The sequence below is a fragment of the Urocitellus parryii genome, chromosome 15 (assembly GCF_045843805.1).
Source record: "Urocitellus parryii isolate mUroPar1 chromosome 15, mUroPar1.hap1, whole genome shotgun sequence".
NCBI classification, from domain to species: Eukaryota; Metazoa; Chordata; class Mammalia; order Rodentia; family Sciuridae; genus Urocitellus; species Urocitellus parryii.
The window spans coordinates 8,159,773-8,182,103 of record NC_135545.1 but is presented as its reverse complement, the minus strand read 5'-3'; the positions used below and the strand labels follow the sequence as shown (position 1 = coordinate 8,182,103).

The 22,331-nt window shown below is 53.9% G+C and overlaps 1 protein-coding gene across 1 annotated transcript in view; it reads right to left on the bottom strand.

Moving 5' to 3' along the window:
* Positions 1 to 5,994: 5,994 nt before the first annotated feature.
* Positions 5,995 to 22,331, bottom strand: part of Lig1 (DNA ligase 1) — a 33,566-nt gene continuing 17,229 nt past the window's right edge. Inside the window, exons 10-28 of the mRNA XM_026381860.1 lie at positions 21,231 to 21,311; positions 20,962 to 21,018; positions 20,111 to 20,283; positions 19,265 to 19,431; positions 18,984 to 19,060; positions 18,477 to 18,568; positions 18,176 to 18,275; positions 17,264 to 17,349; positions 16,503 to 16,618; positions 15,339 to 15,434; positions 13,556 to 13,666; positions 13,013 to 13,084; positions 11,127 to 11,271; positions 10,947 to 11,029; positions 9,736 to 9,888; positions 7,981 to 8,034; positions 7,210 to 7,353; positions 6,249 to 6,341; positions 5,995 to 6,111 (exon numbers count right to left, since the gene is read on the bottom strand). Of these exons, the coding sequence (XP_026237645.1) occupies positions 6,028 to 6,111; positions 6,249 to 6,341; positions 7,210 to 7,353; positions 7,981 to 8,034; positions 9,736 to 9,888; positions 10,947 to 11,029; positions 11,127 to 11,271; positions 13,013 to 13,084; positions 13,556 to 13,666; positions 15,339 to 15,434; positions 16,503 to 16,618; positions 17,264 to 17,349; positions 18,176 to 18,275; positions 18,477 to 18,568; positions 18,984 to 19,060; positions 19,265 to 19,431; positions 20,111 to 20,283; positions 20,962 to 21,018; positions 21,231 to 21,311 (1,984 nt within the window). The 3' untranslated portion in view covers positions 5,995 to 6,027. The remainder of the gene's footprint in view (positions 6,112 to 6,248; positions 6,342 to 7,209; positions 7,354 to 7,980; positions 8,035 to 9,735; positions 9,889 to 10,946; positions 11,030 to 11,126; positions 11,272 to 13,012; positions 13,085 to 13,555; positions 13,667 to 15,338; positions 15,435 to 16,502; positions 16,619 to 17,263; positions 17,350 to 18,175; positions 18,276 to 18,476; positions 18,569 to 18,983; positions 19,061 to 19,264; positions 19,432 to 20,110; positions 20,284 to 20,961; positions 21,019 to 21,230; positions 21,312 to 22,331) is intronic.

The following is a 22,331-nucleotide window of genomic DNA, read 5'->3' as shown; positions in this document are numbered from 1 at the left end:
ACCCCAGCGTTGCAAAGTCAGCTGGCTGACCCCCCCATCAGTCCTGGCCTTGTCCTAATCCTGAAGTCCCTTTTGTGTGAAAGGCCCCTGTGAGGACATCTCATGTCCCTGCATGTCCTGCTAAGATACCAGCTGAGAGAGACCTTGGCAGTGGGTCACCATATGGGTCACTGCCAGCCTCCCTGTGTCCTTTTATCCCCTGAACACCCTCCTCCTCCATGGCAGGAACTGGATGAAAAAAAAAAGACAAAATTCTGTGGGTAAAATCAACTGTGTGGAAGGAATTACCAGGGGAGTTGGGGACTAACGGTTGGGGACTAGCAGGGTGACAGGGCTCCCATACGCCTTGTAGAATGTTTAAAACTTGGCTTAATATTTTGAAATTCTGTTTTAACAGTTGATCTATTCCTGTGCTAGTGCCTTTTAAGAATGAAATTCTTCGGAGTTTTCCATCACTTACCTGTAAGCTCGTCCCAGGGGGGACCCACCCTTCAGGGTGGGTTTGCTGGCTGGCTTCCATGACATAATCACAAGGGGAAAGTTAAAGTTTTGGGTACTTACAGATTGTGGGGTGCCCAGCAGACCCCGAGCTCAGTAGAGGGGAGAAAACAGCAACCAGCAGTGCGAAGCAAGGACAAGGGAAATGCCTGAACCCCACATTTAAAGGAGCCAAGAGGAAGCCAGAGCCGAGCCAATCAGGCAGGAGAAAGGCCTTTATCTTTGGCCACCTGCCTGGGTCAATTGGGTGTGGTATACCCTTGGAAACTGCCTCCAGGCTGACTTGAAAAAGCCCAACCTACAATTAAAATAGAGTCTGAAACCACATGGACTCTAAGCACTCGGGACAGTGTCGTACTGTAAAATAATTGCTATGTATTTTAACTCTCTTACAGGGCAAACTCCATGTCCCCATCCACACCCCCAATTCCTCTTGTTTTTCAGAATTCTCTCAGATATTTGCTCATGTTTTGCTGCCAGTAATCTTTTCTTCTCACAGATTTACTGAGTATCACTGAGAAATAGATATTATTTTTTTATTTGTTTCACTGTCCTAGAGATTAAACCCATGGGCCTCCCCAGCACTTTGATTTATTTATTTGTTTAAGACAGGGTTACTCTGAGTTGCTCAGACTGGCCTGTAATCACAGTGGCTTGGGAGGCTGAGGCAGGAGGATCACGAGTTCAAAGCCAGCCTCAGGAAAAGTGAGGCACTAGTCACTTAGTGAGACTCTGTCTCTAAATAAAATACAAAATAAAGCTGCGGACGTGACTCAGTGGTCTAGTGCCCCTGAGTTCAATCCCTGGTAACAACAACAAAAAAAATCCACAACCTATAAAAGCACTTCTTTTTTGAGGGCAGGGGGTACTGGAGATTGAACTCAGGGCACTCAACCACTGAGCCACTTCCCCAGCCCTATTTTGTATTTTATTTAGAGACAGGGTCTCACTGAGTTGCTTAATGCCTCGCTTTTGCTGAGGCTGACTTTGAACTCTCAATCCTCTTGTCTCAGCCTCCTGAGCCGCTAAGATTACAGGTGTGCACCACTGAATACAGCCAAAAAGTATTTCTTAGTAATACATTTTATAAGAACAACAGAGCCTGGTGCAGTGGTGCATGCTGGTTATCCCAGAGGCTCAGGAGGCTGAGGCAGGAGAATCTCTAGGTCAAAGCCAGCCTCAGCAACAGCAAGGCACTAAGCAACTCAGTGAGACTCTGTCCCTAAATAAAATACAAAATAGGGCTTGGGGTTGTGGTTCAGTGGTCGAAACATTTTTAGCCATTAGATCGAAACATTTTTAGCCGTTATGTGTTGCCAAACAGGGTGTCTTTAGCAAGAACTGGGTCACGTAGGCTGGGTTTTCTCATGCAAGAAGCATTTCTTTTATGAAATGTAATCTCACGGTAAGATGGATTTGTCTGGCCAAGGCACATATAGTTTGGCCCATAACAAATGGAACTCCCCTAAAGTAGTGGGTAGACATTCACCCCACAAGATGGCAACATCAGGAATGGGAGCTGTGAACACTGGGTAGAGGGTGGGTAGCAGGTGCCCCAGCTGTAGAGTCCAATGACATGACTCAGACCCCTGAAGCTTGACCTTTTCCCTAGTTGTCCCACAATAAAGGGAATTGAAGATCCCTCTGGGGAGCATCTTGGAAAACGATCTAACTCAGCACAGGCCTTGAGATCCTTTTATCTTTAGGAGAAATGAAGAGGATTTACATCAGGAAATGATTGAGACTGTGCTTCTAGGCCCCTCTCTGGTGATCTGGAAGGGGGTCTCACCAAACCTGCTGGCTGGTCATCTGTGGATCTGGAGAACAGCTGATTATTATCTTGAATCATCAGTCTTAAAGGGTGGGAGGGAGATTAGGGGAGTTTTGGGTAAATCAATGTTGTGCTGCTAGTTTTGGAGAAACATTCCTGAAATGATCAATGAGAGAGGCCTGGGGAGGGCTGGGAGGCTGTGTGCTTGGGGAGGCACAGGGACTTTCTGTGAGGAAAGATGTTGTCCACACAGAGCTCAATGACACTGGGAGACCCATGACACTGCTCAGTCGTGTGACTTCCAAAATTGTCGATTTTCAAAGTCAAATAAAAGCAAGCAAAACCAGAGGGTTTACTTTGGCTTCTTCCTGCTTCATTAGGACAGACACTCTGTTTTCTCAAAGACAATACTGCTACCTCCTCAATGTTCCACCATTGAGTGGGACTCACAGTTCAACCAGCAACATGGATGGCCCAGGGCTAACAATTTCCTAATGGCCAATCTGGGACAGCACCATTCTAGGTGCCTTTTATGTGTGACTTATTGAATTCTCAAATGGTTAAAAAAAAAAAAAAAAAAGTACTTTTGTTTGTATTTTGTAGAGAAGAAAATAGAAAGCAGAAATTGAATGACCTCTGAGGGCCACAGGCCAAGAACAATGTACCAGCCACACCCTCTAAGTGCTGGACATGGATATGGGCACCATCCCACTGAAATGTCACAGAGCCTGTAATGTGGACTTGATTGTCCCCAATTTACACATCAGAAAACTGAGGGCTTAGGGAGACACAGGACATGCCCCAAAACTCAGCTCCTGAATGCAGACCCCTGATTCTTAATGGAAACTGAAAGTCCCTACTCTCAAAGGAAAAGACAAACTGGACTTTGGCCACAGTGTCCAGTTCCCACCAGATCTGCTTTAAAAGCAGCCCCAGGAAAACAAATGACCGCCCAGCAACAATAGAGGTGCCACACACCTGAAGATTGGCCAATCAGCACAGCCACTCTGGGGACCTCACTGTGTAGCTGAACTTCCTCAGTTTCCAAACTCTCCCACATCTGGACAGACTCTAACCTCTCTGCTCCTCCAAACCCACCTGAGATGAGCTCTTGGCTCTGCAGTCTCCTGAGCAGTCTCCTTGATAAGCGCCCTGTGTGGCTTGTCTCAGAAGACTTCCTTCAACACACACTTGGTCTCCAAGACCCAAAGATAAAGTTCCCTCTACTTCAAATGGTCCCCATTCTGGAGAAAGGCCTTCTGGCACATAAAACCTTTGCTGTCCCAACTCTCTGGACCCTTTGGCAAGGGCTTACTTGGCTTAGGAGAATCAGCCAGGGAAGCAGCACCAGACCCCTCACTTGCCCAACACTGAGCACCACTGTAGTGACCCGAGCTGTTGCCTTTTTTTGTTGCTAAAGAGCAGGGAACTTTCACACTAAGCAGACTGGCACTGTGCCCAGGACAGCTCTGCCACCCCCAGGCAAATCATGATAAGGGCCTTGGTGAGGCCACGCTCCAGATAAGATGGCATTGCAAAGTGGGCACTTCCCTGAATGAGCAGCCTCGTCACCCCTTAGCCATCGAGGAGGCAGAGGACTCACTGATCTCTACCCAGACTGAGCTGGGAGGAGGTTGGAGAAAATATGTTATGCGAAGCAGGGACTGGCTTGTTGATGGCACAGGTAAAGGCAGAGCCTAGGAGGCTGAGAGTCCTGGCCAAATCTCAGTCTACCTCCTACTAGCTGAGCTTTGTAGCTGGCAACCAAATCCTGATAGCGACAAGTGTTTTCTTATCTGAAAAATAAGAGATCATAACTGTACTAACACGACAGATTTGTGGAGTGAATTAAATGAGGTAATGCGCCAGACACCGAGGGCCACATCTACCTCATTTTATTTCCATTTAGGAAGAAAACCAACCGCCACTCCGATATCAAAAACTCCAGGGAACTCCATTCAGTGTGAACTACTTTTTGCTGGGAGCTCCCAGCAATGTTTCTGACACCTGTGGTCATGTGATGGGACCGTGTGTTCTGGTCAAGGCAGGTCCTGAGCAGGGAGTGCTGCTTCCTGGTGTGCCGCCTCCAAACCTGGCATGTGCATCACCCAGAGCCCAGCTCATAGGCACCCTACCCTGGTGAGTGCTGACAATCCTGAAGGGATAAAGAGGATCCCACTCTGGAGGGAGATGGTCTCCACTGCTCCCCCACCTCTAGGCTCCTGCCTTTAGTGAGCACATGAGCAAGATCTCTCCCCTCCAGACCTGACCACTTCACATGGTGCCATGGCAGAAGGTCCCACATCCTCACAGGTGCACTCAAGGCTCTCCATGGCACAGAGACCATGGGCCTGGAGCAGACCGCCCAGGCAAATCCTGGCCGTTTCCCAGATAGTGAGACAGGGAAAGCAACTCCCCGCAAGCCTCAGTGTACCGACCTGTTAAATGGAGATATGAATGTACCCACCTTACAGGGCCATCATTAGTGAGAAGAGTGCAGGAGCTGACGGGCCAGGCAGGAAGGCCCTGGCTCAGGCCCTCACCACAGGCTCTCCAGAGAATCGAGGCCAAGGACCCTGCTAAGCTCCTCGGCCCCAAGCCCTCCTCTCCCTACCTCACTAACCATCACAGCAGCCCTGAGGGTGCCTCCAACTGCAGCAAGCAGGACCCACCCGAGAGCTGCCTAACAATGGGGAACTTCATTGTCCCTCAGCTTGGTGGCCACAGAGAGGCCCCAGGTGTGCAGATCTGGGCCCTGCTCCACCCTCCTCCAGTTGGTTGCCACAAGACAGCTGCAAGTCCCCCAGAAGGTGGCAGGCTGCAGTTCTCAGAAAACAAGCTTTTGCAAAAGATTCCTCCCCCTAGTCCCAAGATACTCCCACTGCACTGACCAAAGTCCCACTTCTGGCCTGTGTCACCGAAGCCTTGTGGAACCGCACAGGGCCACCATGACCAGCTCCAAGTGTCTATACACAGGCCAGGGGCCCCTACGCTTGAAGCACACAGCAGTGGTGGGAGGATGGGGAAACTGGGGTGACCAGCAGCCTAGCAACAATGCCCGGCTCTCTCTCACTCAGCCATGATCTCCTGAGCAGCTAGGATATGCCAGGCTCCAAGCCTGGGTCCAGGGCATAACAGTCAGAACAGGAGTGGTCACTGCTTGCTCTGGTGGGGTACCTGGAACACTGTGTAGTGCATCTGAAATGACACTTAGTCCCCAGATGGGGGTGCAGAACTGGAAGCCACACACTGACCACTGAACTTATTGTCTCCCAGGAGGATGGGACCTCATTAGAAAGGGTCCTGGGTAAATCACTGATGTCTGCACACAGGGCTTGGGATGGGGACCACCAGCTGGATTGCTTGGAGATCCAACAAGCTAACATAAACTGTCATAGTCAAAATGAAATATTTGAGTCCTTGATTGCATTGTCCCCATGTGGAGAACTCAATGGCCACAGGTGACTGTCAGCTGTCACCATATGACATGGAGCACACAAACTCCACTAGCTCTATGGAGGGTCCTGTGGGACAGCATGGGCTCCCAGTCACCATAGTATTCTTCAATGCCCAGTGTGAGAGCCCAGAGCTCAGCATGGCCCTTGTCACACACCAAGAGTTTGGTAATTATTTATTGAAAGAAATAACAGAATGAATCCCAGACCCAGTGTAACACCCCCCCCATCCCCCCCCCACCAGAGTGCAAAAGCAGACCTGCTCCACCCTGGGCTCCTCCCCAGCCCCGGGGAGGCCAGGCCTTAGTAGAAATCTTCAGGGTTGGAGTCTGAGTCTGTGTCATGTTGATTCTGAATCTGACTTTGCTTCAGGTACAGAGAGGCCACCTGAGGAGGGGGCAGGGGTGGGTCAGCAACTCCCTGCTGCCCCACCTCTGCAGGACTCCAAGCCAGTCACCTCCCTAAGAGGCTGGTCTGGCCACACGAGCCCACCCTAGGCAAACCCCATCTTCCAAGGGTCTCACCTGGGCACTGGTGGTGGCTTCCTCTGGCTGCTTGTCTTCACGGACACGAATAAACCGAGGGAAGCGAAGGGAGATGCCCTTCTCACTGTCCACCTGGGGAGGAGGCAAGGCTCAGGTACTCTAGCCAGGGTCCTCCTCCTGCCCCGTCCTGCTGCTTCCTGATCCACACAGTGGAGCTTAGCAATGGGGGGAGGGGGGCACAGAGCAGCTGAGGAAGAGTCTGGATCCTGTGCCTGGTGCTTCAGAGGCACCAGCTGCCAGGCTCATGTGAGGCTCCCATCCAGCTGCTGCCCTCAGAGCCAGGTGGCCTTGGCCAGTCACCTCAGCTCTCGGAGGCACCATCTCCTGGTGTGTAAAACAGAGACATTCCTGTGGACGTTTCTGTAAGGACTACATGAGGGACATGCTGGTCACCAGCACAGTGCTGGCTGCACAGTGAGCACAGGACAGATGAAAGCTCCTTGTGTGTGTGACCAAGACACCCTGACTCAATGAGCAGCATGAGGGAGAAACTTTAAGTTTCTAACAGCAACATGCCGCTAGGTTCTGAGGATGGGACGAAACTCACAGCACGACACTAAAGGTGAGCTTCCCTGCACTAAGGGTAAGGGACGTGGTCACACTGCAACCACCGCTGGGTCTGAGGGCAGAACCCAGGGAGCAACAGCGCCCCTGGGATCTACACTCAGCACTGTGAGAACCCGGGCGAGGAAGCAACTGCAGGCCTGAAAGGAGACGCCCGGGGCTGGACTGAGTGTCCACGCAGAAGACCCAAGTTGCCAAAAGGACCACGACCCTAACGGAGCAAGGTCACTTCTCTTTCTACCACCTGAGAATCTTTTTTTACAGAAATGATTTCCAACCTCATTACTGGACACCCCAATACTCTAAAGCTTTCTTAACCATCACGTGGGAGAACAGATGTGGCCAGGCCCACTCTCGCCCAGGCCCCTGTACTCACCAGGCCCCGGGCAGCGGGGTAGATGGGGGAGAGGGAGAGGTCTGCACACTTCACTTCCCACACAGCACTGGGATCGAGCCAGTGGTCGGGGGCCACAGCACCATCAGCCCGCACGTAGGGACGTGGGGTGGGCAGCACCAGGGCCTATGGCAAGCAGCAGGGAAGAGGGAGGGTCTCAGAGCTCAGAGTCAGGGCCAACAGGTAGAGAGGTTAGAAAGCAGGGCAAGAGGGAAGAACAATGAAGGAGAAATGGGGAATGGAAGAGAGGGAGAAACAAGACAGGACAGTAAAGAAAAAAACAGAGGCAGACACCCAGAGGGAGGGACAGACACCAGGGGGTTGGTGGGCAGGGGCCCCAAGAATGGAAGACTCGGCAGAGGACAGTGAGAAAGATCCAAAGAATGGGATGGAACCAGGATCCAGAGACACCAATACACATCATAGAGATCCCAATTACCTGCAGCCACGACAGCACTCCCTCCCCTAGGGGCCCACCAAGCACCTCACAGAGGCCTCCCTACAGGAACCCCTGCCCTGGTTCCATGCTGCCGTGAGAAAGCCATGTGTCATGCTCAGGAAGAGGAGAGACCCTCTTGGCCAGTTACCAGCTGGTAACTGGCAGAGCCGCACCTCGAACTTGGATATGTGGAGCTTTAAAGCCAGTCTTCCTGCTGCTGCCCTCCTTCCCAATCCCTGACCCCAAGATGCAGGAGACCAGTCACTGCACAGAGCAAGGGCTGGGAGGGCAAGGCCTGCAGTAGTGGGGCTCACCTGCAGGCTCTGATGCTGCTCTTCCAGCTCCTCATCGCTGAAGCCGGTTCCAAGCTGCAGGGAGCACGTGACAGGTCAGAAGCTGGGCTGGCCAGCTGGCCCAGCACCTCCTCCCTGTTCTGCCAGCTAAGGACTACACCTGTGCACACTGACAGCCCCCAACCTACTCTGGTTCAACCAGAGTCTATAGAATCAGGACAAAGAGGTGGGTTGATGCTGAGCACTGGCCAGCACCTGGATGGTCGGCCAGGACCCTCAAGCGGGTGCCACCTCTCATCCAGCAGGCACCCCCTCAACCACTCACTGCCCTGTGTTTGGAGGAAACGCCCTCGTCTCCTCCTCCTGGTGCTCCACCAGGTCAGGAAGTCGCTCCCCTGGGCTCACCCACATCCCACCCGCCTGCAAACCAGCTGAAACCTTCCATCTTAATACTGCCCACGATTTCAACTACCAAAACAGTCACAGCCAGCAGACAAGACAGGCACCTTTAAGCCACTGACAGAAAGTCTCGACTGGAGACTCCTGCTCCTATACTTCCTCTCTTGTCCTAACAGCAGCTACTTAAAGTATCTCTGCTACAGGAATAATGTAAAATGGTGACAGACTGGTGCCCCAAAATGTGGTAATCATAAGATCATTCTGATCACTGCTGTGGGCTCATGAATTCCTAGGTGAGGCTGGCAAGAGTCTGATCATCAAACATAGGGCATGGGCTCAGGAAATGGGGCCTGGACCCTAAAGACTCTTGTGCAAGCACCAAGTCTGATCACCATGCTACTTAAGCTCATATGACAGCATTTGAAATAAAGTTAATTATTTATTGGGTATTGGGGATTGAACTCAGGGGCACTCGACCACTGAGCCACATCCCCAACCTATTTTGCATTTTATTTAGAGACAGGGTCTCACTGAGTTGCTTAGTGCCTCGCTGTTGCTGAGGCTGGCTTTGAACTCATGATCCTCCTGCCTCAGCCTCCCGTATTCTTAAGACAAAAAGAAAAAGAAAAATTGCTTAGAAGAATCGCAACATCATAGAACATAAATGAAACACGCCCTGCCCTGCCCTGCTTCTGGTGCTCGGCAGTGGGAGTCTTCCTGGGTGATATTCTGTTCTGTCTCTGTGACTAAAGACCCAAAGTCGCTGGATACAGGAAGACAGGAAAGGCCAGTCACAATGCACACAGCTCTAAAACACTGTTTTCTAAACTTAAAAAAAAAAAAAACAAAAAACAAAAAACCCACATTTCCTAAGGACAGGAGTGAGCCATGGAGTAAGACTCTGACAAGAAACTTGGGCAGACAAGTTTCTGACAGTCCTGGCCGGGACTGAGAAGGCGGCCACCCCTCCTTGACCCCAGCCTTCCTATTGCGGCTTAGGACAAGAATCCCATGATGGAACACCTGCAGCCACACTGTGACAAGGAAGCCAGAGCATATGACAAGAAGGACCATGGAGAGACAGGAGGAGCCCAGGTCCCTAAGCAGGCTGCAGAGGTGCCTGCTCCAGAGACTGTCATCCTGTAGCAAGCCCCCTCCTGGGCAGGCTGACCTCCATTCCTTACACTCCCTCTGCACGCCTTCTAGATGAGTCTATTTTTCTATATGAAGCAAGAGTTACTCAGAGAAGCAGAAAAACACAGAATGAGGAAAACAATCATCCCCCATATGCAAGAGGTGAGAGCCTCTTGGTCCAGGTCCCCCCAGAGTCTCATCTATTGGTCTCCTGCTTCAGTGGTGGGCACCCCTTCCCAGGACCTTGCATATGGCTTGCAGCTCCTCACTGTCCTCGTCATAGGCGGCCAGCAGGAAGCCCCCGTACCGGCCAGCCCGCTTCCCCCGGCCCAGGTAGGCGCCGATCACCACGAGGTCCAGGGTGTCGCCCACGCCATCCAGATAGTCCTTCTTCAGCTGCGGAGGGGAGCCAGAGGTGAGGGGGACCCAGGCACCTCAAGGCTGGTGGTTCATCAGTGGGCTGAGGAGGGCCTGGGGTATCTGGGAACTTCTGGAAAGAACACCAGGAGTGGCCACCCCAAGGAGACATGGGAAGAGCCTCCAGGCTTGAAGCAGATGTATGGAGGAGGACGGGGGGTACAGAGGCCACCTGACGCCCTCTCCCCCAAGTCCTCTCCCCAGGTGCCTGGGACCGTGGGTAGCAGAGTGCAGACCTCCCAAGACAGGAAAGGTCTGTGTGCTCACAGCTGCTTCTAGTCCAGGAGGTACACAGACCAGGGGCACACAGAAACACACAGCAGCCAGGCCAGTTCAGCTCCCGCCCTGCTGCTTGGCCCCCTCCCATCCTGCCCACCTGCTCCCCTCCAGCCCCCACTGCCCACTCCCACTGCTGCTCAGCCCCCAGCACGCCTGGCCCCCACAAAAAAGCCATCAGACATGTGACTCCCCGTATGAAACCTCTGCTGGCTTCCCAAAACCTTCAAAGGAAAATCCAATTTTTATCTTATGATGGCCTGAGTGGCTGTGTGACCTGGGGCCACTCTCCACTCCACCCTGCTCCTGGCATACACCTCCTACCTCAGGGCCTTTGCACCTGTAGTCTCCTGCCCAAACATCCATGTGGCCAACCCCTTCCTGCACCCAGGTCCCCACTCAAACGCTGCTTCCAGAAGGGCTTTTCTGGATGACCCAGAGGAGGCCCGTCCTCACTAGCCCTGAGGTCACTTCATTCCCTCCATATCTGGCTGACTCCCTTCCCAGGCTCCTGGCCCAAAAGGGAAGCCTTCAAGGAAAGGTGGAGCCTCTTCTGGCCTCCTCCTCACAGCTCTGGGGGCTTAGGCCAGAGGATCACAGCCAACTCCTGGTGGGCTGGTCAGCCAGGAGATCTAGGGGACGTCTGACAGGGGGGATGGACAGGAGGGGACCTGGGAGCACGCATGCAGCTACAAAAACATCACTGAGTGAAACAGGGACCAGCTTCAGGCTCCGGTAGGACATACTGGGGCAGTAATCACCTTGAGCCAGTTGTGTGACCTTTTGGCGATCTCGTAGGTGGCATCGACATCCAGGGTCTTCACCATCAACCCCTCACAGGAGTCTGAGGGAGACATGGAAGCATGGCTGGTGGGACTCCCCAACTCACCAAGGCTGGCGCAGGCTGGGGACCATGCAGGAGGGAAGAGTGGCTTCCTCACCTTTCACTGACTGCTCTAAGAACTCAGCAATCTGCTCAACGTCCTTGGTGTCCAGGGAGGTGGCAAAAACAAACTCGCCCTCTGTCTCTACAAAGTGCTCGCGTAGCAGCTGCCGGCGTCGAGACAAGGGTTCACGGACCAGGGACTAAAGAAGGGAGGGACACCATAAGCCCTGACCTTGAGGCCAAAGGGAACCACATGCACAGGTCATCAGCAGGACTCAGAACGTAAAGCATAAGCTGAGGCATCAGCAAGAGGGTGGACCCAGCTTAGAGTTGTTGGTGACCTTGGGAGCACCTGGCTAGAAGCATGGCCTGGCTAGAGCTGGAATGGACTTTATGTACCTCTTGTTAACGCCAGCCCAGTAGAGCAAAGAAGAAACCAACGGCCATAAGGTTAGTAACACTGTTCTCAAGAACATGTTTTCTACATCAACACAGAATCTGGCAACTTCTTTCCAGTAAGAACTAGAGTAAATACAGTTGTCCCCCGGTATCCTCGGGGACTGGTTCCAGGACCCCTTGTAATGCAGGGAGTAGCACGAGTACACACACCTTAAATCATCTCTCCATTAGCTACAATACCTAGTGAAGTGTAAATGTAAGTGCAAGCCATGCTGTGGGGACTAGGGAATCATTACAAGAAAAGCTCTGCACACATTGATACAGATGCAGTTCTTTCGGATATTTTCAATCCCAGATTGCTGGAACACACAGTCGTGGAGCCTGAAAATGCAAAGGCAACTGTGTTCCTGGCTGTGTCTGCCACAGCCATCCAGCCCTGCTGCTGTAGGGCAAAGGCAGCCGCAGACTGAAGTGCGTGAAAGGGTGAGGCTGTGCTCCAGCAGAGCCTCAGTTACAAACACAGGTGGTGGATGGGACAGACGTGGCTGCGAGCCTCCGGGCTTGGATGAGACCACGACTAGTGGTGGATGCTGCTCACTTCTGCCCTGAAATGAACTCAGGTGACTTGCTCTCTGGGCATTAGCAGCCTGTCCTCCCCAGGCTCTAAATTCTCCCAGGACTGGGATCAGCCTTTTCCTTGCCCAGCATCATGTGGGTGGGAGTATCTCAGGAGAGGCAGAGGGAGAAGGCAAGAGAAAGAAGAGAGAGCTTTCTCCTCACTCCCACCAGAGGATGACTCTCCCCTCCCAGGTCAGGGTGAGAATGCTTCCTGCCTCAGCCCCTAGAGGCTTAATAGACACCTAAAAGCAATTGTCTTCAGACTTCTCAGTCTCGGGACCCCTTATACCTTTAAAAAAGTATTGAGAACTCACTTCAAAGAGTTTTTTTTTTTCCTTTTTAATGTGGGTTATATCTCTTGATATCGACCATTTTAGAAATTAAAATAATAGTAATCCATTTAAAGAATAAATCCAATATGCTCATCAGAATGGCACTTTTTCTTGTTTCTGCAGTGCTGGATATTGAGTCTAGGCCTCGCATGTGTCAGGCAAGTGCTGTACCACTGACCCACATTCCCTGATCCCAAACAGGACATTGTATAAAACACACCTCTGTTTAAAAACAGAAACAAAAAACAAAGAAACAAAGAAAAAAAAAAGTGAGAAGAGGGGTGTGGCCTGACATTTTTCAGCTTCTTTACTATCTGGCTTTTCATATCTGCCTATGGCACTCTGATGGCTTCAATGTCTGGGTGACAAACATAGAGAAATCTGCTCCCCACAAATGGGGAGCCATAGGACCTCACAGACCCCCCTCAAAGGGGCTGGGGACCCCAGGGGTCCTGGAATCATATATTCAAAGCACTGCCTGAGCATGGTCTCCCAGCTAAGTGAGTGCAGAATAAGCAATAGAAGCCACCCTGCCAGCCCCAAGCCTACCCCCACCCAGCCCTTGGCTGCTCCAGCCACAGGCGGAACTCACTTCTCCGTTGAGGTAGATGAGGTCAAAGGCGTACAGACACACCTGCACCTGGATCTCGGAGGGGTCTACCTCCTGGTTGGGGCAGAACAGAGACGATGAGTGGGCGAGGTGAGACGGGCAGGCTGCGTCCCTTCCCACTGGCCAGGACACACCAGTCACCTACACTCTCCCCTTCCCCCTGCTGCAGCTGCACCTGAGAAGGCAGGTCCTGAGTCAAGATGGCTCTTAGCAAACCCCAGCAGCCTCATTTCCCTTCACGTTTGTTCTCCCAGTCTCCTCTGCAGCTAATGGTGGTGACATAAGACAATTCTGACCATTCTGTGGTAAAGGGAAAGCCTGGGGGACTTCCAGGACAGATCTACTTTCATTCTAAAACAAGTAAGGTACAGAAAAAGGGTCTTTCCCCTCTTCCTAACTGGGATGCTGGGGTAGAACATGATGGCTAGAACTACGGCAGTCACTTTACCAAAGGCTAACAGGACTGCATTCAGCCCCCTCAGGACAGTGACAGTGTGAGGAGGGGCCACGGCAGGCTGATGCTACCTTGCGTTTGCGAGTGGTGAGCACTTGGAATGGCTGAATTTGCTTCTTTTCTCGGTCCCAAGCCACAGCTTCCGTGTCCAGGATGAAGGACGTGACTGATGGGAGTTTAATCTGAGAAGTGAAGGAAGATTCAGGACTTGTGAGACACAGGAGATGAATTCAAGAAACAGACACAGGGAAACAAATGGCCTTTCCTTCCACAGCACTCCACCAACTGCTGCCAACCTGAGACGTGAACACTGGCCCCTTCTGACTTCCCACTGAGCAGAATTAACTTCTCTAAGACTATGGAGTCCCGCAAACTGGATGCCCAGGAGCCTGTCATCTCCCATTTCCTCTCTATCACTCAATCCCTAGGAATCTGTGACTTCCCCTGAAATCTAAGCCACCTCTTCCTACTTCTCTACCCTGTCCTGGGGGTCCCCTCGTGCACCCCATCAATCTACTATCCTTGCAACAGGCAAGGGATTGTGGCAAACCCTGAATCGGATCATCATTCAACCCTGCTGTGGGGAGTCTCCTCCGTCATCCCTGGTTCTCCCCAGCACACCTGGTCCATGGGCCAGAACATCAGCCTCTCCAGTTCTCAAATGGGCTGTGCCTGTCCCACCATGCTCTCTGCACAGGCTGGTCCTTCTGGGATGCCTGCCCCCACCCTTCTCCTGTCCTGCCCATGGCATTCCTGGGAAGCCTTCTTCTCCCTTGGTAACAACTCCAGGGGGTGCCTTTCATCTGCACGCTGGGACTGTGTGACGTCTGTTTCTTACACCAGCTCACAGCATGCTGGATCTTTTCTTCAGAGCTTTGATCTCCCTATGGAATCACAGAGCCAAAGCATAGACCCTGACAAAGGTCTGCCCGCCTGCCTGTGAGGACAGAAGCTTGGGCCAGGGCTATCCATGCTACACCTGGGCTCAGCAAGGGCCTGGTGCAGAGCAGGTCCCAAGTAACCCCTGCTGAGTGAGCCAGAGGCCAGATACAGATGGCCATGGACTGCACAATGCCATTGTTGGGAAGCTCCAGAGGCAAAGCCAGCCTGGGAGACAGAAGCACCACAGGGGCTGCCTCTGGCAGAGGGGCAGGCCCAGACATCAAGCCTCGAGGAAACTCTTTGGCTGATGAGATGCGGCCATGTTTTCTACACTGACTGTGATCCTGGTCACATGGGTGTGTTCGTGTTGACATGCGCCAGGAAACATCGCCCGGTGCTCAGCACTGAGACTCCACTGGGTACGTGGAGGTGCCACTGCCTTCGCTGCCTGTAACAGGGAGCATCCCCAACCGTGCTTTCTGCTCACTGAAGAAACAACTTCCTCTCTGATCAGGGGCAGGCGAGGGGAGGTGCTCCTCAATGGGGGGGCTGCTGAGACAGGCTTCAGACGTCCTCTGGGTACAGAGGACCCCCTGCTTCCAGGCCCAGCACTGCCACATCTCTGGGCTCACAATCTGAGACTCCAGGCTGAGCTCCAGGCAGGCTCCAGGCTGGCTCGCTGCCCACTCCTCCCAAGCCTCCCCGCCATCCTGCTGGAGAGACAGGCTGCAGAGCTCCTGTTCCCAATACTCTGCTGCATTAGGGTAGTCATGGCACCCAGTGATGGCCAGTGGTGGGGGAAGAGTCCCATGGAGTGACAACCTTCTCAGGGGAGCAGCAGAGGCTGAACCCCTTCTGTCTGTCTGGAAGTGTAACAGTTATTGGGGAGAGACCCCCAGGTCCTGCTGGCCTGCATGGGCCCAGGGCTCTGCATCACCCCTGCAGCCCTGCAGAGAACAGGTAGGTGCCCACCTTGGGGATTCGGCTGATGATGTCGGGGTACTTTCCTGTGTTATCTTCTTGATTCCTGCTGAAAATCTTCACCTCCCCACCTTCCAGAAGGTGAATCTGCCATCAAGGGGTGAGAAGAGAAACCTCAGCCCACGCAGCCCCTCTCTTCTCCTCACATCCCACGTCCCCAGCAGAGGTTCAGCAGCTCTGAGGAACCAAGATGGAGACTTGAGCGAATCGTCTCCTTGGCACCTCCTGCCCATGTCACCACCCCCCAGTCCTACCCTGCTGCTGCAGGCACATCTCCCTGGCTGCGAGTGCACACACTGGTCTGAAGATCATTATGCCTGTCCCCTGGTTTCTGTTCTGTTTTTTAATTTGGTACTAGGGATTGAATCCAGGGTGCTTAACTACTGAGCCACATCCCAGCCCTTGTTATATTCTATTTAGGGACTACATCCTTGCTCAATTGCCGAGCCTGGCTTTGAACTTGTGATCCTCCTGCCTCAGCCTCCTGAGCCACTGGGATTACAGGCATGTGCCACAGCGCCTGGCCCCTGGTTTCTACTGTTGGTTATTTATTTTAAGTCACCACCCCATGCAGGGCTACACACAAGCCATCTCACAAGTGTTGGCTCAGGTAGTAGTTATGTATTTAAAATCACGACCCCTCTGTAAGTTATTCTTGTTTTCTCAATGTTACTTGTAAGATCTACCTGTCACACTGTGTTCTATGGAATTTCCCACTCATAACAGCCTCAGAGTTCCATAGACATCACCTGCCTCGCATGCCCCACATCCTCATGTGGTGAACACAGAAATGGACCCAGACCCCACCAGGACAGGAGAGGCATGACACACCCACACTGAAAGCCAGGACCAATGGCACCTGTGGGTCACAGGACACGCACATATCAGAGCACTAAGGGTCACACAGGAACCTCCAGAATGGCCTCATACATAGCATCCCCAGGCGGAGCAGGTATCATGGACCTCCCCCTATCGCAGGTCAGGACTTGTACGGACTACCCTCCGACAAGCTAGTGTGTGCTGGGGGTTACCACATCCACTGCGGAGGGGAAACCAGAGCCCAAAGGCAAGCAAGGCACAGGCAGCTCACGAGGGGCTGGCTCTGTGCTCAGGCCAGGTGCTTCCTTTCAGAGCCAGGGCTGTGCCCACCCCTACCTGTGCCCTCTGCCCGTCATACTTGTACTCGCAGGTGAAGGCTGCCTCCTCAAAGCGTTTCAGGACCTCGCTGACGCCCCGAGTGGGATGCGCCAACATGGGTTTCAGGGGAACCCCTGGGGGGGGGAGAGCGTGTTAGGGAAGTCTGGGGTAAAGGAAGGGCGGGGAGTTCCTGAATCAGAGTGGGGGGGGGGGAGGTGGCCAAATGCCCTGGACTGTTTTCCCCTGAGTGCTGCAGAAGAAACAAAGCCTCCACATTTCTGAAGGGCCCCCACTTGAGATGGTACCTGTCAGTCTCCCTGGCAATTGGGAAAGGTGACTAGAAAGCAAACACAGCACGTGCCCAATGTCTGGCCACAGCCTTAAAAGCAATGTAGCTGCCTCCCCTCCATCTGGCACAGAGACGTCATAACTCACACCTGTCAGAGCACCAATCTCAGGATGGCAGAGGGATCTGGATGACCTCAGGAGCACAGCCAGGTACCCTCCCTGGCCACCTGCCTTGTTCTAGACACTCATGTGTGGGACAGATTCTATGTGGACAACCCACTGTCTTGTCTTCTGGGCTACCTTAGTAGCTTTACCACACACTGGCTATCCAGAAGGGGAGGCAAGAAGGGAGTCTCAGGACCAGGGAGCAGAACTGAGACCTGGTGGGGACAAAGGGGACTCTAGGTCTTCAGTAGACACCTGGCAGGGCCCCTTGCACCTGCCCTGCAAAGGGTGGGCTGCAGCCAGCCTCCAGGGCCCGTGGGTGGTACCTGGGCTCAGCCTGCAGTGCTCCGGGAGATGCTCCAGGCCATGTTCCAGCAGCACAGGGACAATTCGGTCCAGGTCAGGCACCTCACTGGGGTAGGGTGAGAACAGTATGGAGAAATCTTTCTAGAACCTGCACAACTTGAAAACTGTGCTGTGTGGCTACATATGCTGCAGGGAGGGCCTCAGCCCTGCTCAGACCTGAGATCAAGAACACTTCTGCCCATCTTTATGACCATGTCCCAGCTTCCCTGCCACCGTGTCCTCCCTCAGTCACTAAAGTCACCATCTCCCTTTGTCACCCCCCACCCCCCTCCATGAAGCTGGCAATTCTCTACACAGCTGCACAGGGAGACCAATCAAGTTAAACCCAGCTTCTCTGGACCAGGCGCCACCTGCAAAGACCCTGACTTCAATGGTCAGGGCCTGAGCTCACAAGTTGGTGGAGCCAGTGCCTGACAAGGAGAGATCAGGGGTTTGGTCACAGCCATACACCCAGCCCCAGGGCCATGGCCAAGAGTGTGTGTCCTGGGAGCATGTGTGGAACTGTTTACAGCCTTCCTGCCTGACACAATCACTGTTTTGCTGTCACTAGCCCTAGGCCAGCTGCTGGCTGAGGCCCTTCCACATGGCTCGCTCTGGGGCCTCACCACCATGTTCTGTGACAATCACAACCTCTCAATACAGCTCTGTCTCCAGCCTCTCCCAGGTCTTTCAGGACCTTTTCTGTGAAGCGTGGCCAGAACTCAGGCCTCCTGACACCTGCTGTCCTCACTCCAGGTCAGCATCTCAGTCTCCCTGGTCACCACCCTTCACATTTGCCACCTTCCTGATCTTCATCACCACTTTATCCACCCCCCCATCACCACTTCTTGTTCTCTGGGACTCCTGCTGCACCCAAGGCCCCTGGATCTCACCAAAACGTCTGCTTCAGAATTAGGCATTGCTCCTCCAGCCACGTCTTCCTGGCCTCTGCTGTCCTGCCCTTCCCAGCATCCACCACAGCAGGGGGATATTCTAGGAAAAGAGCCAGCAGGAAAACAGACAGTGGTTTACTGCTAGGTGAGGAATGCAGGTGCAGGCGCCTGGGCACTCTTCTAAGGCGAGAAGGGGCTGGATCTGTGGGGGCTGTGAGGGTCGGGTGGGGCACGGGCTTCTGAGGAGAAGGAACACCACTAACACCAGCAATGGGCAGGAAGAAGAGCCAATGGAGCTCACCTTGGCCTGGGGGTGTGAGGCTCACAGCCTGGGCAAGGGCGGCCAGCACTGACTGCTCTGCGAGTCCAAGGCGCAATCGTCCACTCAGGGACCTGGAAAGAGGCCAGCAGGGTGTGCAATGGCTGGTTCCCTCCCAATCTAGCGTGCCTATTTCTGCCTCCTTGGCTGGAAGCTGGTTTAACCCCCATACCTACATCCCCTGTCCATGGGAGCAAGGAAACCAGGGTTGCCCTGGGAGAACACTTGGCATGATTTTGCTCCTCACAGCAAACTCATGGCTCTGTGCTCACGGCCCCATCAGGCCAGACCTGGCCAAGAACCCAAGGTACTTTTCCAGCAGTACCACGGAGGGAAGGGGGCAGTCTGTGAGAGGAAACCTGGGCTGCTCTCTATGCCCTCAGGGTCTGGCTCTTGTTCCAGCTTTTCCCACCTAAAGAAGGCCACAAGCCGCCAGGCCTCCCACCTTCACCTGCTAGGTGCACAGCCCCCTCGGCCCTACCCACTCACCTGGCGATGAACCGGGCTTCCGAGTGGCGGCAGGCCACAAAGAGGCCTTTGATGATGTCCATCTTCTTGGCCATGGACTGGAGCAGGTGGGGAAAGATGAGAGTGCCTGGTGGTCACGGGGGAATCCCTGTCCTCCCCATTCCACAGCCTCTGGCTGTCCTCCCTCTCCACCCAGCAGTGTGTCCTCAGCCCTAGACTCCAGCAGCAGGAGCCTTCCAGCCACTCGCTTGGCCTGAGGTGCCCGGATGTCCTGCACAGGGTGAGCCGCCTGCCCCACTCACAGCACTGCCGGCCAGGCGGGCGATGTCACGGAACTTGGCGAAGACCCCGGAGGTGGTAAGGGGTGGTGGTGGCAGCATGAGCCTCTGGGTGCTGCGGCTGCTCTCAGCAACAAGCCCCACGTCGCCCTTCTCGGCCACCTCGGCCCGCACAGTCTCCAGCTGCCGACCTTGGAGAGAAGGCAGGAAGTGCTGAGTCCTCTGGCTCCACATGCTGGGCAAGTTCCTGGACACCCCCATGGTAATGTCCCACCCACTGGTGGGGAAAGCTCTTGAAACTTCTGTCTCCGTCACATCAGGGTAAGAAGCCAGAGACCTGCTCACAGCAAAGGCCAGCAGCTGGGTGCACCAGGCCTAGTCAGGGACGGCTGAGTGGGCAGCCTGTGTGCAGATGGCAGGAGGAGACCCCAGGGCAGAGGCCAAGGGACCCCATTTCTGGTTGGCACTATGTCTCATGGCAGCAAACATGAGCCTTTTGCTTTTTGTCAATGTCTTTTGATGTCACCAATTTGTATGTTGGACATCCCTTAGTCTTATTGTCCAGAGTTGGGCCCCAAGGACACCCCTAGAGGTAAGAGGAGGCTAGAAGGATGGAGACGCCAATCATCATGACAGATGACCAACAACCCGGTCCCAGAGACCCTGTGGCACAGCCTTCCTAGTCTGCATTGAATGCAGAGATGAGGCCACCTACAACCCCACCCTTCAAAGGTGATATGGGGACCGGGCCCTCTCAAGGTCCTCCCTTCCCGGCTTCACCTTCAACTCCCATCAGCCCTCATGTCTTTCTGCCCTTCCCACGTCTCCCTCTGAGCTCCTCTCCTGTTGGTCCCTCCACAACCCCCTCACCTGTGGCCTGGGCTACTGCTTTAAGGAGGACGCTGTCACCAATGCCAAGCTCCAGGCCCTGCTGGGGTGGCCCAAGGCGGTTGAGACTGAGATAGAGGACAGGTAGGAGGTCTGGAGGTGACAGGGCCACTACAGAGCGTAGCAAGTTGCTCAGCGTCTCCACCATCCGGAGCCTGGAGGAGGGGACAGAGTCACACTTGCCTCTTCAAGGTCAAGGAAAGCGTGGGAGGGTTCGGGGATGTATCAGAAAGAACAGAAAAAGCTGAGAGAAGCCGCTGTGTGAGCTGGAGCCACCAGCACCATCCCAAGTAGCTGCTGGAGGAGCAACTTGGCTGACGGTGACAGTGATAATGAGGGCGGCAAGCACACCCAGAGTAAAAGCCTCCCTTGCACAGAGGGCACTAGAGCTGGCACTAGGGTGTCCCCAGGCCTGGGAGCTCTGAGAGAGAAATGCCCTCACTATATAACTGAGACCCAACTTCCTTCCACTAACCATGAGGCATGGAAGCAAGAATGAAGTCACTTTTGGTAACTTAAGTCCACTGAAAATGGCCAGTTTCAGCCGTTTCTGTCCCAAGGTGGAGCATGTTTCCCAACCTCACAACTCTGAGCTGGTCCTATATCTTGCTCTGACAATAGAATGAGGCAGAAATGCTACCATGTGTCTCCAGAGGCTGGGCCTCAAGAGGACCTGGAGGCGCCCTGTGACAGGCCTGTTCACCCATGTCACACATGTGAGGGAGAGAAGAGAGGGCAGAGAAGTGGACAGCAGGAGGCAGTGTCCACTGTCATACAGGGGACAGCTGATGAGCTGTCCACTGGCCACTGCCCCACCCAGGCCTGATAATTACCGAGCAGAAACCTCCTCAATCTTCTCGAATGTGCGGGCCACAGCCAGATAAGGGACCCTGGAAGGAAGAGAGGTGAGAGCCGCTGGGATGGCCCCAGGTGCTTCAGCACCGCCCCCTCACTCGCCAACACAGGGGCATGAAGCTGTTCTGCTCACTGCCCACTGTCCCCTTCCACACTGCCGACTGTGCCCCAGGACAGGAGGGAGAATGGTCAGTCCTCCACGAGGCCCTGGTTGGAGACCCCACAGTCTAAGAAGGCGAAGCCTCACTTCTGGCCTGGTTTCCAGCAGGCGTCCTCAATGGGGTGGTAGTTGTTCTTGGCAGGATTGTAGCTAGTCGGATCCAGAGGTCTGTGGGGGCAAAAAGGAGACTGAACTGGATGGACCTCTGAGCCAGACACGCCAATCCTCCAACGAGTGTTTCCTAAGAGCCAACTAGGTGGCGGGCAGGCTGGGCCCCAAGGGCAGTAACCCTGCACTCTTTTGCCTCCTATTTCCATCTCCTGCTACTGCCCCTTCTGCCTACTCTCCTCCAGGCACAGGGCTCCTCACTGCCCATAGACATCCACAACTGTCACCTCAGGACCTCTGCACCTGCGTTCGCTCTGCCTGGAACCTTCTTCCCCTTGGCTCACTCCCTCATCTCCTTCAGGTCTTTTACACAAATTTCACATTCCCCAGCAGGACCCTTTGGACCTCTCCACTGACCCTTGTGGCCACTCCTCCCAGCTGCTTCCCCTGGTCCTTCCCTACCCTTCTTCACAGACTTATCGCCATGGGACACACTTTGCTCACTTGCTATTTTTATTTTGTTATTATCTGGGTCTCGAACGTCCCCCAAAGGCTTGCTGGAAGTTTGATGTCCAGTATTCAATGTGCTGAGATGCACTCCTGAAAGTGACTGGACCGCAAGGGCAGAGCAGCACTAGCCAGGGGAAAGAGCACACATATCCTTAGTGCTGGGGACGCACACTGGCGCTGGCTCTGACAGAAGGAGGAGGGAAGCATCTGGCTTCCCTGAGCACGTGAGAGAGGAGGAGCCCGAGGGCACCCTGCTGGGCAGAGTGGGGCTGGGGCAGTGCTCTAGGCAGGGGCCTGCCCGTTCAGAAGCAGGGGGAGTTGGCGGGAATGCGGTGCTGGGGGAGCAAGGAGAAGCCTGGCCCTGTCTGGAGCCGGGAATGTGGCCCAGGGAATCTTCAAGGGCCAGAAGGAACCCAGTGCTTATGCTGGGTGCTGCGGAACCACAGAGGGGTTCTGAGCAGGCAAGGATGGGGTCTGATCTTGGTACTTGATGGGGTATTTATCTGTCCACCCTCCAACTGATCATTCTACAAATCTTCCATGAAGCCTCCTATCTATGAGGTATCACAG